The 15,475-nt window shown below is 48.3% G+C and overlaps 1 protein-coding gene across 1 annotated transcript in view; it reads left to right on the top strand.

The window, feature by feature from the left end:
- Positions 1–15,475, top strand: part of GCN1 (GCN1 activator of EIF2AK4) — a 70,870-nt gene that overhangs the window by 34,530 nt on the left and 20,865 nt on the right. The window contains exons 31-46 of the mRNA XM_061603257.1: positions 76–146; positions 923–1,088; positions 1,489–1,683; positions 2,409–2,655; positions 2,996–3,117; positions 3,515–3,629; positions 5,315–5,494; positions 7,804–8,024; positions 9,175–9,243; positions 9,332–9,470; positions 10,496–10,692; positions 12,020–12,162; positions 12,631–12,748; positions 14,304–14,519; positions 14,878–15,042; positions 15,453–15,469. Of these exons, the coding sequence (XP_061459241.1) occupies positions 76–146; positions 923–1,088; positions 1,489–1,683; positions 2,409–2,655; positions 2,996–3,117; positions 3,515–3,629; positions 5,315–5,494; positions 7,804–8,024; positions 9,175–9,243; positions 9,332–9,470; positions 10,496–10,692; positions 12,020–12,162; positions 12,631–12,748; positions 14,304–14,519; positions 14,878–15,042; positions 15,453–15,469 (2,381 nt within the window). The remainder of the gene's footprint in view (positions 1–75; positions 147–922; positions 1,089–1,488; positions 1,684–2,408; positions 2,656–2,995; positions 3,118–3,514; positions 3,630–5,314; positions 5,495–7,803; positions 8,025–9,174; positions 9,244–9,331; positions 9,471–10,495; positions 10,693–12,019; positions 12,163–12,630; positions 12,749–14,303; positions 14,520–14,877; positions 15,043–15,452; positions 15,470–15,475) is intronic.

Here is a 15,475-nt window from a genome sequence, read left to right as displayed (position 1 = left end):
GAGACTTTTTTGTACTAAATTGCAAATTATTATTATTATAAGTAATAATAATAATAATGTGTATTTCTTCATCAGAGGCCTCCTCCAGTTTTGGACGCCTTGGGACGTGTGATATCGGAGTCTCCCCCTGACCGGTGGGAAGCCAGGTAGTCCTCATTTAAATTACAGTTCTCTCCAGCCAGCTGAGATGTTTCAGAGAGAGAAAGGTGTAAAAGTAATAATTTAAATACATAAGATTGTATCCAACTATGGCTCCAGCTGCTCTATAAAAACAGAGATAGCTGTAGGGCACTCAGAGTTGTTAGGAGGCCCCTATTCTCCTCCTCCCAGAGCTACAATTCCCAGGGTGGTTTAACAGTCCATCCCTCTTCCCAGGGAACTCTGGGAGGGGAATGGGGGGTCTCCTAACAACTCTCAGCACCCTTAACAAACTACAGTTCCCAAGATGCTTTGCGGGAAGCAATGACTGTTTAAAATGGCGTGATGCTGGTCTAAATCTATAGTGCAGTTGGGGCCTAAGTCCTACTCAGGGTAGACCCATTGAAATTAACGTAGCTAAGTTGGTCTTGTCCATCAATTTCGATGCATCTACCACAAATAGGACTAACACTGGATACAACCCATAGGAACACAGGAAGCTGCCTTTTGTCAAGTCCGATGGCCGGTCCATCTAGCTCAGAATTGTCTACACTGACAGCAGAGTGTTCTTGCACTCGGGTCCTGCTTGCGGGCTTCCCCCAGGCACCTGGTTGGCCACTGTGAGAACAGGATGCTGGACTAGATGGGCCACTGGCTCTTCTGATGTTCTTATGTTCAGGGTTTCAAGCAGGGGACCTTCCTTGCCCTACCTGGAGATGTCCTTGGGGACTCAGCCTGGGAGCCACGGCCCTGCCGTCACATAAATATGATGCTCTCCTTACAGGTGCGGCATTGCTTTGGCCCTGAACAAACTCTCTGAGCACCTGGACAGCTCTCAGGTGAAGCCTCTTTTCCAGTTCTTTGTACCGGATGCCCTCAACGATCGCAACCCCGAGGTCCGAAAGTGTATGCTGGATGCAGCCCTCTCGGCACTCAATACTCACGGCAAGGTAGGCTTAAAATGTATGCAGTGGAGACTGCCTTACACTGTGTCAGGCCGCTGTTCCACTTAGATCAGTGTCTATCGTTCGTGATGCTGTTTTTACCCTACAGTGAAAGCTTTACACCTCAATAAACTGACGTATTCGTTTCAGGTACAGTTTTGAGTCTGTGGTTTTGGCGTCATGAATTGTCTTTCCTCCCTGTTCCACTGGGCTGCTTCTGAGCAAGTAGAACCAGGATTGAGGATCCAATGAGGGTTGAGGCCTAGGCCAGATCTGGCATGGTGTGCATGAGCCCTGATAGGATCTACGGATTAACAAATTAGTTGCCAGTTTACAGAATGCAGGTCTTTGAAATTACGCTTGCACTGCAAGTATGCATTTTCTGTTGCTGTTTCCCCCCCCCCAGGATAGCGTCAACTCCCTGCTGCCGGTGTTTGAGGAGTTCCTGAAGAATGCACCGAATGATGCCAGCTATGATGCCGTCAGGCAGAGCGTGGTCATTCTGATGGGTTCTCTGGCCAAGCATTTGGACAAAAGCGACCCGAAAGTCAAGCCAATCATCGCCAAACTGATAGCAGCTCTTTCGACGCCATCCCAACAGGTAACCTTTCTCTCTTTCTTATCAGGTACTGCTAATGGGTGCGGCCTCTGGGCTTTGGGGTGAGTTTTGGCTTCCTGTGGTGGAATCATGCTTATCCTAAAAAAAGAGAAGAAAGAGGTATGCATTCAGGAGAAGGGAGTTACTACTGGACCCCGCTTTGTTCCTGCAGTCCCAGGAAACAGTGGCAATGGTCAGACACCACTTCTCCCAGCTTTGTCTTGTACCCTAAATAAAAGTGTGCTTTATACAATTACGCGGGAGCCAGTCATTTTTACATGATCAGGAGGGTGGAGAAGTTGCTTCAGAGCCACAGCTCAGTGGTAGAGCATCTGTTTTGCATGCAGAAGGCCCCTGGTTTAATCCCTGGTGTCTCCAGGTAGGGCTGAGGAAAGCACCTGCCTAGAGAGCCACTATCAAGTCAGAATTTTATTTATTTTATTCATTCCATTTATATCCCACCTTTCCTCCAAGGAGCTCAAGGCGATGTACAAACACGGTTCTCCCCCACCCTGTTTTATCCGCACAACAGCCCTATAGACTGGCCCAAGGTCACCCAGTGAGCTTCATGGCCAAGCGGGGATTTGAACCGTGGTCTCCTAGGTCCCAGCCTGACACTCTAACCAGCTCTCTATGTTCCTGTGCCGGCACTGCCCCAGTAAGTTAACAGTTGCTCAAGGTATCTCTGGCTCACGTGGCTTGTTTGTGGCGGTGGTTCCCAATCGCAGGTCCAGGAGTCTGTAGCCAGCTGCTTACCGCCGCTGGTGCCTGCGATCAAAGAAGATGCAGGAGGGATGATCCAGAAGCTGCTGCAGCTGCTGCTGGAGTCTGACAAGTACGCGGAGCGGAAGGGAGCCGCCTACGGACTAGCTGGCCTGGTGAAAGGCTTGGGCATCCTCTCTCTCAAGCAGCAGGAAATGATGGCCACGCTAACCGACGCCATCCAAGACAAGAAGAACTTCCGGCGGCGAGAAGGTGAGTTGATCTGAAAATTCCCACATGCACACCTTGTACCCTCTTAACTTCTGGAATGCTTTTGCCCTTGGGTGCCCTGCTTGCATATAAATTATGGATATAATATATAATTGTTCATATTTTTAGCCGTGGATGGGTGGGTTGGGGATTAAGAAGCGACACAGGAATTAGATAAAATCCATGTTGACATTTTCAGAAGATTCCACCCCAAGTGTTCGCTGCACATTTTAGATTTGCAAACTGAAAGGAGGCCTTTGCCTCTTGCCCAAAATTTGTCATTGACGTGCCTGTTGATCAAGCGACGTCTTGCCCTGATAAGTTGTTTTTGTTTCCAATTTAGGGGCCTTGTTTGCCTTTGAGATGCTCTGCACCATGCTTGGGAAGCTGTTTGAGCCCTACGTGGTTCATGTGTTGCCTCACTTGCTGCTTTGCTTCGGAGATGGGAATCAGTACGTCCGAGAGGTAAGAAGGTGGGCCCTGCCTACTGGAATCAGAGCAACTCAATCCAGTCTGCTCTGCTACTGCTGAGGGGTGTAAAAATCCATGATAAATACTAGTTTGCTTGCTGAGCCGGGGTAGCCAACATGGTGCCCTCTAGCTAGCATGGCCAATGGTCAAGGATGATGGGAGTTGTAGTCCAACAACATCTGGAGGGCACCACGTTGGCTAACCTGTCTTGGTTTTTGTTTTCTGTTGCACACACTCTTTCTTGCTCTTGCACACATGCGTGCACACACACACTGTTCTGTTGCTAGAGTAAAACTGATCCTCCATAGGTTTTAATTCAAGTTCTGTTTGGGCCATTGGATCTTGAAGTTGATTGGGGCAGATTGTGAATGTTCCCTTTCCTTTCTTTGAGGCCGCAGACGACTGTGCCAAGGCAGTGATGAGTAACCTGAGTGCCCACGGGGTGAAGCTGGTGCTGCCTTCATTGCTGGCTGCCCTTGAGGAGGAGTCCTGGAGAACTAAAGCCGGTAAGAACTCGGATCCTAGTCCTTATAAGCAGGTTCAGTTAAAACCTTCAGGCAGTACCTGCGAAAGAGGCCAATGTCCCAAAAGGTTGGTTCCATCTCGTGATTTGTTTGGAGAGAGACAAACCATGAACCCAAGTGCAGACCTAACAATGGGCCAAACCATGTCTTAGCGAAACGCCTGTGATTTTCTCGACATCAGTGTAACAGCAGTCTGCACATTCACCTTTTAAACCGCATAGTTAACTGAGACTTAAAGCTATGTGTTGAACCGGCTCGCCGATTTCTTACAGTGAAATAGCTTCCATAGTCCAGCAAGAGGAACGTGAGTCCGTTGATGATTAAATTGGAGTTCTGTGTTTTCTGTTTTTGTCCTTGTTTTGTTGTAATGCAATGAAAATACAGAAAATAAAACAAGCAAATCAAAACCAAACAAAGCCAGTATTTACAGGTTTATTTACATATCAAGTCAAAGGAGAACTCAGGCGTGTCACATCTATTTAAAACAATGAAAAAATACGCAAAAAGTTCATTACAAATAATCCCAAACGAAAGCACGTTTGTTTGGGGATATGAGATTTGTAAGGTGAGAGATGGATGGCCACCCTAGTGCAGAAAAGGTTTCTGATCCAGCTTTGCACTTTCAGATGGTGTACCAATTTTTTCCAAAACACCTATAAGCGAAAGCTTCTTCTACCAAGCATCCAGATTCAAATGTTGTGCTTCCTTCCAATTCTATGTTGATAACTCTTTATCTCAGTCTCAGCTACCTAAACTTTTGAAACTACATACATGGCTGAGGCTGCAATCCTGTGCATGCTTATCTAGGTGCGGAAAAATCCATTGAACTTGGTAGAAATGACCTGAGTAGGGATGGGTGAGAATTCCGTTGAATTCAGATTTAGCACTGGATTTTTCAGAGATTTGCATATTCTCCATCTTTGAGGAGGGATCCTGTTTGCTCCGAACTTTGGCTTTCCCCTGACACTGGTTTTTCCCCCCTGAAATATTCCCTCGAATATATTGTTCTTGTACTGTTTTTTACTCACAACACAGCATTACAGCGCTTGCTCGCTCTCCCCTCCCTCCCTCCCTCCCTCCCTCTGCCATTCCCCACCAATCAATTAATCCAGACTCCAAACAGGAGGAGAAAAGCAATCTCTCAACCACGTTGACTATAGGAGGAGGGGGGGCACTGAAAGCTGTTTTCCTCCTCAGCCGGTCTCTGCTTCCTGCTAACGTGAAAACTGACCAGCCTCAGTCACAGCAAAGAAGGAGGCAGCAGCAAAACTGCTTTCCTTTCCTTCATCAATATTTCCTTTCAAATTAACAGCATTTTCTTTCTTTCAAAACACTGGTGTTTTCTTTCATTTATCAATATTTCCTTTCAAAATATCAGTATTTTGAAAGAAAACGTCAATATTCGTATCAACAGTTTTGGAAGAAAATATCACTATTAATATAAATATATTTGGAAAGAGGCAATACCAGACCAGTAAAAGCAGCAGAAAGCAGACGAAGAATGACCTTGAATCGATACTGTTAGGTTGAAGGAATGCTTTCAAATCGGTATCAGCTACCGGATCCCATCCCTACTTCTGAGTAGGGTTGCCCGTGAATTGATGCCTGCCTCTGCCTTTTTAAAAAGAAGTGTTTTGCTCATTCCCTGTTTCCAATCCTTGCACTAGGATCAGTGGAACTGCTCGGTGCCATGGCCTACTGCGCTCCCAAGCAACTCTCTTCCTGCTTGCCAAACATTGTGCCGAAACTCACTGAGGTGCTCACTGACTCCCACGTGAAGGTCCAGAAGGCCGGGCAGCAGGCGCTCCGGCAAATTGGGTCAGTTATCAGGAACCCGGAGATCTTGGGTAAGAACCTGTAGAGGCTTGTGTGTGGGCCCACCAGCGTCTTCCTTCTGCAGAGGTTCATGGGACAAATGGCGGATCAAGAGAGTTTTTTTTTTAAAAGCTCTCATTGACAGGAAATCTTGGTCTGCCCCAAGGATAAGCATCGTCATGACAGCAGCTCCACTTGCGCACACACCGGATCGGGGCTAATATCTGTAGGTCTAAGATTGCCAACATGGTGCCCTCCAAATGGCGTTGGACTACAGCTTGCATCACCCCGACCGTTACGCTTCCAAATACCAGTTGTTGAAAATGGCAAGATTGATGCTCCTGGGCTCAGATCCTGCTTGAAGGCTTCCTATTAGGGCATCTGGTTGGCTGCTGTAAGAACAGGGTGCTGGACTAGATGGGACCCCTTGGGCCTGATGCAGCCACATGGCTTTCCTGAGGTTCTTAACCGTTCCTCAAACTCCATGAAGCCATCCAAGCTGGTTGCCATAACTGCCCCCTGTGGGAGCGAATTCCATAGTTTAACTCTGCTCTTTGTGAAGAAGTTGTTTCTTTTCTCTGTCCTGAATCTTCCGACATTCAGTTTCTGTTGGATGTCCACAAGTTCTAATAGTTCATGGAGGGTAAGGCTGTCAGTGGCTGCGAACCCTGATGGGTGTGTTCTACCTCCACCCGTCGGAGACAGCGTGCTTCCGAATACCAGCTGCAGCTGCGGGAGGGGAAGAATGCCCTCGTGCTTAAATCCCGCTGGCAGACTGCCCAAAGGCATCTGGCTGGCCACTCTGAGAACAGGATGCTGGACTAGATGGGCCCCTTTCACCTGATGCAGCAGGCAGGCTCTGCTTACGTTTGTTGGCCGTGCTGGCTGAGGCTGACGGGAATTGGAGTCTGACAACAGTTGGAGGGCACCGTGTTGGGTGTCGCTGCTGTAGACTATTGCAGGATTAAGTAGGGGGAGGGGAGAGAAGCTGCCAGGAATGGGGGAGAAAATTTAATTCTGTTCGCTTTTAAAGGCCACCCCCCCTAATCCGCACTTTAGGAAAGAATACAAGAACCCGAAACACAGCCATCCTTCGAAATTCATCCTTTTCTGAGTTTTGCAATTCAGTTCTCCAGCCAAGTACCAAATTGCATATACTGGAGTAAAGTGTGCATAAAAATGCATATATTAGTGGGAAATTGTTTTGCAAAATGTGTGTAAGGAGAAATTCATGCTAAAATACTGATGAAATATTCATAAGGGCTTTTTTTTAAAAACGAAACTCAACTGAACTTGAAGACTGGGGTAATGAGAAACGACAGAAACGGAAATGGATGGTTTTTATCCATCCCTAGAACCCCAGTAGGCCTGGGCCCATCGGGCAGTTGGCTTGGTGATGGAGCCCGCTGGTGAGCAATGTGTGTTCTGCTTCTGTGTCCTGTGGTGGTTCGAGTCCCTGCAGAGCTCCCCCTGCTGGAGGCGAAGGGGAGACTTGCATATCTTGTATTTTATTTGTATTAGCAGTAGATTCAGGACTGACAAAGGGGGGAAGTACCACTTCACCCCCTAGTTAACTTTTGGAATTCATTGTTACAAGATGATGGGATCTCCACTTTGAACTTAGATGACTTTTTTTTAAAAAAAGAGAGGGAGAGAGAGAAAGTGGAACCTGCAACAAAAATGTTGTGGTTTGAAGTGCTCCTGTTCAGGGTTCCAGCCCACCATCATGCCCACTTCCAGGACACTCCATTCCATTCTGTTCCCCCATCCCTGTTTTCTGTTCTCCCCAGCAGACGCTCAGCATCCCATGATCGCTAAGTATGCTCAGTCTTCATTGGACTGTTCGGGGAGCAGTTCCTCCCCCAAAGTGTTTTTTGTAGTTCTTCAAACCTTGGGGTTTTCCCCCAGGCACGCCAGTACCTCCATCTTCTTTCACAGTGACCCTGTTGTATGTTAGATAATTATTAGCACTCAGCACCCAAGTTTGCCATTGGAGAGAGCAGTTAGACTGAAGCACGGAGGGTTGATGTTTCAGTAGCTACTCATCATAGTAGCTAAGTAGATCCTCCATGTACAGATGCAGTATATCTCTGAATACCAGGTGCTGAGGGAAGAAGAGAAAATTGCCACCTGTAAGCTCTATCTGTCAAGTACCCAAAAACATATCTGGCCAGCCTCCTTTTATTTATTAGATTTATTAGTTGCTGATTATTGATGGAATGATGGATTAGCTCTGTTCTGGCAGTGTTCTGGCATCTCACGTAGAGCTCTATGCCTGACATTAGTTGCACTGCTCTCTTTTTGTGACCTGGTCTGCCTCCTTTTTCCCCTCTGCACACAGCGATTGCGCCAGTTCTGTTGGACGCCTTGACGGACCCATCCAGAAAGACCCAGAAGTGCCTGCAAACCCTGCTGGACACCAAATTTGTCCACTTCATTGATGCCCCTTCCTTGGCCCTCATCATGCCCATTGTCCAGAGGGCTTTCCAGGATCGCTCCACAGACACGAGGAAAATGGCTGCCCAGATCATCGGGAATATGTATTCTCTGACGGATCAGAAGGTATGCTGTTGAGGAGAGCTTTTGTCCTGCTGTGGAGGGTTTGCAGTGGAGAGGGTGGGAAGGCAGAACCTGTGAGAGTACTGGAGGACTCTTTACCACCTTAACAGTTGTGTCTGCTTTAATGCAGAAGCGTGCAGAAAGTAGATTATTTACTGTTTTATTTATTTGTTTTATATCCCGCCCTTCCTCCCTGGTTAAACCGTGGTTTAAGCTGTATATTTATTATTTATTTTATTTTATTTGTATCCCCCCCCCTTCCTCTCAGCAGGAGCCCAGGGCAGCAAACAAAAGCATTAAAAACACTTTAAAACATCATAAAAACAGACTTTAAAATATATTAGAACAAAAACATCCTTAAAAACATATTAAAACAAAACAACTTTTTGCAAAGTTCAGCTGCTGGGGGCAGTGCTTTTGTTGAGCACTCAGGTGTGATCTCTGTTTGTGTGGAGTCGTGGTGAAACTCGGCAGACCTGTCTAATGCCCTGTGTGAGCTGAGGAGCTGATTTAGAGCGCGGGGGGGGGGGACTTTTTCAGCCCAGGGGCTGCACTCGCTTCTGAGAGACACGTGCCAGTGGTGGGCGGGGCCAGAAGCAAAAGTGGGTGGAGCAATGATTGTGAATTTTACCTTTGTACAGGAGTCTAGTTTCTACACACACTCGCACACTCCTCTCCATCCGGACAAGCAAGATGCATGATCAGAGTTCATTCCAGCCAGAGAGCTTCAGCTATGGGGCGGTATACAAGTGCAATAAATAAATAAATAAATAAAAATGCTAGCTGTGTGGATCAGGACCAGTAAGGGTCTGGGGAGAGTTCTGAGGGCCAGATAGAAAGGCCTTGAGGGCCGCATTTGTTCCCCGGTTCTGAGGTTCCCCACCCCTGTTTTGGAGCGTATTCCAGAAACTGCAGCAAGCGCACAGGGATGCGACAGGCACACAGATGTAGAAAGGGTTCCCTTAGAACAGAAACTCCGCAAGCCGTCAGTTTAGCTGCTGTGTGTTGCTCTGAAGAGCAAACAGTTCCCTAACTGGAAGGTAGCACAGATGAGTCCTCAGTGCTGCGTCGCCATACGTACCCTTCAAGGTCCAGCGGTGCCGATTCCCAAATCCCCATTTGTGACGCTCTTCCAACTTTCCTGCTGTTTCAGGATCTGGCTCCTTACCTGCCCAGCGTGACCCCAGGTTTGAAGACCTCTTTGCTGGACCCGGTGCCTGAGGTATGTCTTTGCACAGTTCCTCCGTCAGGTGGTCTTTCTCCTCCTCATCTTTCCTCCAGTCCCCACTGTCTCTTCCTTTCAATCTCAGGTGCGCACGGTGTCCGCCAAGGCACTGGGAGCCATGGTGAAGGGGATGGGCGAGTCTTGCTTCGAGGACTTGCTCCCTTGGCTGATGGAGACCCTGACGTACGAGCAGAGTTCAGTGGATCGATCTGGTGCTGCACAAGGCAAGTGCAACAGGCTTTGTGTAGCCTTTAGGTGGACGTTCTCTGATAAAACGATAGCTTTGGGTGCCAAGGATGTTGATGATGATTTTTTTGCATTCGTATCCCACTTTTCCTCCAAGGAACTCAAACTGGTGTACATGGTTCTCCTCTCTCCGTTTTATCCTCACAGCAACCCTGTGAGGCAGGTTAGGTTGGAAGACAGTAACTGGCCCAAGGTCAGCCAGTGAGTGTTGCAAGCTGAGTGGGGATTCGAATCCAGGTCTCCGAGGCCCTAGTTGAACACTCTTAAGTTGTACAGATCATGTTGACCAGAGAAAACTGCTGTTTTCCCCATGATCTGGCCTGCAAGCCATCAGTTGGCTATTGCTTTACTAGGGCTGTTGGCCAACTCACCTGTAAGTAGGGGGAGCCTGTTCCAATCAGTGTTGCTATGACTGCTCCCCCCACCCCAAAAAAATGATAGGATGCACCTTTTAGTTGGAGTCTATAATCTTGAAGGTCACAAAGCACTTCTTGCCTCTAAATGAGCTCTGCAATTTATTGATACTGGATCAGGGCTGTGTGAATTCTATGCCCCCCTCCATGGTACTTGCTCACCACAGTATCGCTAATTCTGCAGTAAGAGAAGCTGAATTCTGCAACCTGTATTCATAAAGCAAATTAAGTCCTTTGGGCACAATGCGTTCTACAATTTCTACTGTTTTACATACTTACTCTGCCATTGTGAGGCGTGGTAAGGAGCCGGGGGTTATATAAGGCATCAGGGTCCTTCAATCACTGGAAATCTTATCCAGCAAATCCTTGTGGCTCCTGGGATTCTCCCAGATATTGCCTACACGTATTCAAGCATATCTTCACAGCCATGAGGGCTAGTAACTTGCTTTGTCTTCTTAAACAAAACAGAGATTCTCTGAACTATTCTGAACCTAATACCACATTCTGCAGCTTTTCTTTGCTTTTATGGGATCATAGCTACAGATGGTCCCGATCACGACAATTACATCAAAACACGTTGCCTTTTCCAGGACTGGCTGAAGTCATGGCTGGATTAGGAGTAGAGAAGCTGGAGAAACTTATGCCAGAAATCGTTGCGACGGCAAGCAAAGTGGACATTGCCCCCCATGTCCGGGATGGCTATATCATGATGTTTAATTACCTGCCCATTACCTTTGGCGAGAAGTTTACACCTTACGTTGGGCCCATCATACCTTGTATCCTTAAGGTAGGATCTTCTGGGCACACGGTTGGATTCTTTCCACAGAGGGAACAGAGGCTGGTATCCAATCCCCAAAACAGCGAAGGGTTGTTGGGTGCTGTGTTTAATCTGGACCCCACTTCCCCTTGCATTTGTCTAGTACTTTTCTCCTTCAGTGGAGGAAGATACATCCTTGCATGGCTTTTAAACTTCCTGCTTGTAAGAGCATCAGAAGACACATGCTAGATCAGCCCATTGGCCCGTCTAGTCCAGCATCCTGTTCTCACAGAGGCCAGCCAGGTGCCTCAGTGGGGAGCCCACTAGCAGGACCCAGTAGAGCAGCCTTTCCCAACCAGTGTGCCTCCAGATTTTGTTGGACCACAATTCCCATCTTTCCTGACCATTGGCAATGCTGGTTGAGGCTGATGGGAGTTGTGGTCCAACAACATCTGGAGGCACACTGGTTGGGAAAGGCTGCAGTAGAGGGTAGTCCATTAGGGCAAGAGAGGCACCACTCCACCAAGCTCAGTCTGCCCTCAGCAAGTCCCTCCCCCTGCAAGTCTTCAGCCTGGCCTGCCTTACTCACAACCAGTCTAGGGGGGCGGCTCTGCTTGCCATCTTTCTCTGGCCCCTTAATCTCAGTGTTGTCCTTGTACAACTCAGCAGAGAGGAGGATGGGGAGAAAAACCAGAATGACTTGCTCTGCCTGCCATTGGCTCTGGCTCCACCTACTGTTGGGCTCTCTGCCTTCCGCCCCACCAGTTCCGACGGGCACCAGCCAGCAGTGGTAGTAACATAGAGCAACATCGCCTCTCCCCCCTTGTGATTCCCAGCAGCTGCTATTCAGAGGCATCCTGACTCCAGCAGTGGGGAGGGGAGCTGTTGCGCCCAGGTCCGCTTGCAGGCTTCCTGTTAGGGCATCTGGTTGGCCACTGTGAGAGCAGGACGCTGGACTAGATGGGCCCCCTTTGGCCTGATCCAGCAGAGGTCGCCTGATACTCTTTATGTCTGCCATTGAGCACCTAAGATGGGAGCCTGAGGCTTGGCACAGAGGGAGAGAATGGTTTGCCTTAGGCCAGCTAGTGAGTTCATGGCAAGAGGTGAGGTTCAAACCAAGGGCCTCGCAACCTGAGCTGTACATTTTTTAGGGCTCACCCTATTTTCTGTGATGTTGTTTAGATTGTTTTTAGTTATGTGTTTAAAAGGTTGTAACCTGCCCCGGGACCTCTGGGTGAAGGATGGGTAATAAATTCTAGTAGTAAACTACTAATGCTACTACTACTAGTAGTAACAATGATAACCCTCTGCACCAGCAAAACCAGCCCATTATGGCAATTTTTATCCTCTTTCTTAGGCGCTGGCGGATGAGAATGAGTTTGTGCGGGACACGGCTTTACGTGCCGGACAGAGAATTATAAGCATGTACGCGGAGACGGCCATCGCCCTCCTCTTGCCTCAGCTGGAGCAAGGCCTCTTTGATGACCTTTGGCGAATCAGGTAAGAGACGCCTTTCCATGTATGTGGCTTCTCAATTGGGTGGATCTTGCTAATAGAACAAGGTTGGAGAACTTCAGGCCCAGGGGCCAAATGTGGCCCTTCAGTCCTTTCTCTCTGGCCCTTGCGACTTGTCCCAACCATACCTCTCTTTTGCACCCTCCTTGAGTGTTTTTGCCTGGCTGGGTTCTTTCCTTGGATTCAGATCATGCCTCTTGCTTCCCTGGAGGGGAGGACAGAGTGGGATGTGTTGAGTGTGTGTAGAAACCTACCTTCCGGTACAAATGTAAAAAATAATGTTTCTTGCTTCACCCACTTTTTGCCTCTGGCCCTGCCCACCATTGGCATATGGCCCTCGGAAGGTTGTCCAGAGGGGAATGCGGCCCTCAATCGGCATAAGTTTCCCCACCCCTCGTCTGCATTATTCTTGCCTTCCTACCCACCTACCCACCCTTTTTTTTTTTTTGACAGGTACAGCTCAGTTCAGCTGCTTGGAGATCTCCTTTTCTATATTTCGGGAGTCACAGGAAAAATGACAACCGAGACAGCCTCTGAGGATGACAACTTTGGAACAGCCCAGTCCAACAAAGTGAGTGCTGTCCTCTTGTCCCCTGCTTTCCCAGCCGGGGCTGCCGGGGCTTGGGTAGTGCACTGCCGCTAGGGCCAAACTAGGGAGATGTTGGATATCTGTCACTGGATCTCCTCTCTCAATCTTTCCTTTTAAAGCAGCCGTGCCCCCTCCCACTCTTTCCTTGCTGTTTGGAGCCAATCAGAGTGAAAGGAGGTGAATCAGCCACTGAGAAGACTCTTCTCAGTAGCTAACACTCTCCCCTTTCATGCTTATTGGCTCCCAGGGACATCTGTTGTTGTGACAGAAGGCATCAACAAAGATCTCATTCTCAACCCATTAGCAAGAAAAGGTGGGTACCTGTGACTGTCATGAGGGGACCCTGCACTTCTGAATTTGCTACTACATTACTGTAGTAAATGAATAAAGATGCAAGGGCCATTGAACTTGGTGGAACTTGGGCTGTGATTCTGTACTTGTGTGGGATTTAGCAGACTGAGCAGATGCGTCATCATAGCCAGTAATGAATTGTGACCACGTCGCTGAGGGAAGTGGGAATCCCTCTACCCAAGCTGCTGCTGCCTGCCTTGCTTTGGGGGTTGGGGGAGAGGGCGGGGAATGCAAAGGTTGGGAGCTGTGATTACAGATCTCCGGAGAAAGTCTTACCTAGTTTGGTCCTCTAGCATGTCACTTGGGAAAATAGGAAACCTCCTTATACTGAATCAGACCATTGTTCCATCTAGCTCAGTGTTGTCTGCACGGACTGGCAGGGGCTCTCCAGGGTTTCAGGCAGGGGTCTCTCCCAGCCCCTCCTGGAAGTGCGGGGGGGTTGAACTTGGGACCTTCTGCATGCAAGGCAGATGCTCTAACCACTGGGCTATGGCCCTTCCCTGCTTCCTTCCATTTATTGGTGAAATCAACAGGTTGTACTCAACTAAATTCTACTCAGAGAAGACCCAGTTAAATCAGTGGGGCTAAGTTGTCATTATTGTTAGCATTATTTATTTGGTTCCTTACCTGCCCTTCTCCATGAGGTCCCAGGGTGGATTAGGACAGTTTTATAAGAACATCAGAAGAGCCTGCTGGGTCAGGCCAGTGGCCCATCTAGTCCAGCATCCTGTTTTCACAGTGGCCAACCAGAGGCCCCGATGGGAAGAGTGTAAACAGGACCTGAGTGCATCCTCCCTACTTGTAATTCCCAGCAGCTGGTATTCAGAAGCGTGCTATGTCCGACGATGGGAGCACAGCACAGCCATCTTGGCTAGTAGCCACCGATAGCCGTATCCTCCATGAATTTATCTAATCCTCAGGGAGGATAAGGCTATCGTGCCTACTAGCCATGATGGCTCCGCTCTGCTTCCATTGTCAGAGGTAGCATGCTTCTGAATACCAGTTGCTGCAGTTTTCAAGAGACAACTCTAAAAACATTTAAAATAGGTACAGCCGAGACTGTAATGTACGTTAGCCGTATCCTTTTCAGTGCGTCTGTTCTGTCGGTGGATGCAACCCAACAGTTGTTTTCTTGGCTATACCTTTTTTTTTTAAAAAAAATATTTTTTAATTTTTATTTTTCCAGGCAATCATTAACGTGCTCGGGGTGGAGCGGAGAAACAGAGTGCTGGCAGGGCTGTACATGGGCCGCTCGGATACCCAACTGGCTGTTCGGCAGGCATCCTTGCACGTTTGGAAAATTGTCGTTTCAAACACTCCCCGCACCCTCCGTGAGATCTTGCCAACCCTCTTCAGTCTCCTTCTGGGATTCTTGGCCAGCACCTGTGCAGACAAGAGAATAGTTAAGTCTTTGGGCCAAGCAGCCCATCTCCGCCACCTGAAGGTGTTGCGGATCTTCGCCGTACGATTGTGCAACATGGTGCACATTTGCACAAGAAGGGAACTGTATGGAACTGGGCTGAATATGCGTGTTTTGGTCTGTATTCCAGTCTGACCTAGAGCAGGGGTTTCCAGACTGTGATCCCTGGACCGCCAGTAGTCCAAGAGCTTCATTCAGCATGTCTGCATTGAAATGTTAACACTGACATTTTTCATTGTATTTTTGTTCCTTTTATTCCCCCGCCCCTTCAGTTGTTTATGCTTCTTTAAAAACCTCATTGCTTTTAAGACTGACACACCTTAAAATCTTTCGGTGGCAGATTGCAGCTCGGACGTTGGGGGACCTTGTCCGAAAGCTCGGGGAGAAGATTCTCCCGGAAATCATCCCCATTTTGGAAGAAGGCCTGAGGTCAGAAAAGAGCGACAAGAGGCAAGGCGTCTGCATTGGCCTGAGTGAAATAATGAAGTCCACCAGCAGGGATGCGGTAAGTTGTGGTCTGCAACAGCAACAGGAAAAATTGTAGTGTGGGCCTCTTTATATGCTTTGTCAGTCCAGCAGACCGCTAGATGGGAGCTGTTTGTGCTAGAATTTGGTCCTGGATGGCAAGCTAATGCCAGGTGTTGCTGCCCTTTTCCTTCCTTGGTTCGTGTGTAGGACAAGTCCTACTCAAAGCAGACCCCTTGAAATTAACGGCCACGACTAACTTCAGGTCCATTAATTTCAGTGGGTCTACTGAAATTCTGTTTTTTCTGTTGTTTTAAGCAAACAGGTGTTTCATTCTTCCCTTTGCACAGGTTGGTGTTGCAGGCGTTGGGCGCATCTTCTTCCCCTCCCAGCTGCTGCGGAGAGGCATCCCGCAGGCAGAGATTGTTTCATCGCTCCCCTTTTTTTCAGGTGCTGTGCTTCTCCGAGTCTCA

Source organism: Rhineura floridana, chromosome 19 (assembly GCF_030035675.1).
Source record: "Rhineura floridana isolate rRhiFlo1 chromosome 19, rRhiFlo1.hap2, whole genome shotgun sequence".
NCBI classification, from domain to species: Eukaryota; Metazoa; Chordata; class Lepidosauria; order Squamata; family Rhineuridae; genus Rhineura; species Rhineura floridana.
This window is presented reverse-complemented; position numbering and strand designations above follow the sequence as displayed.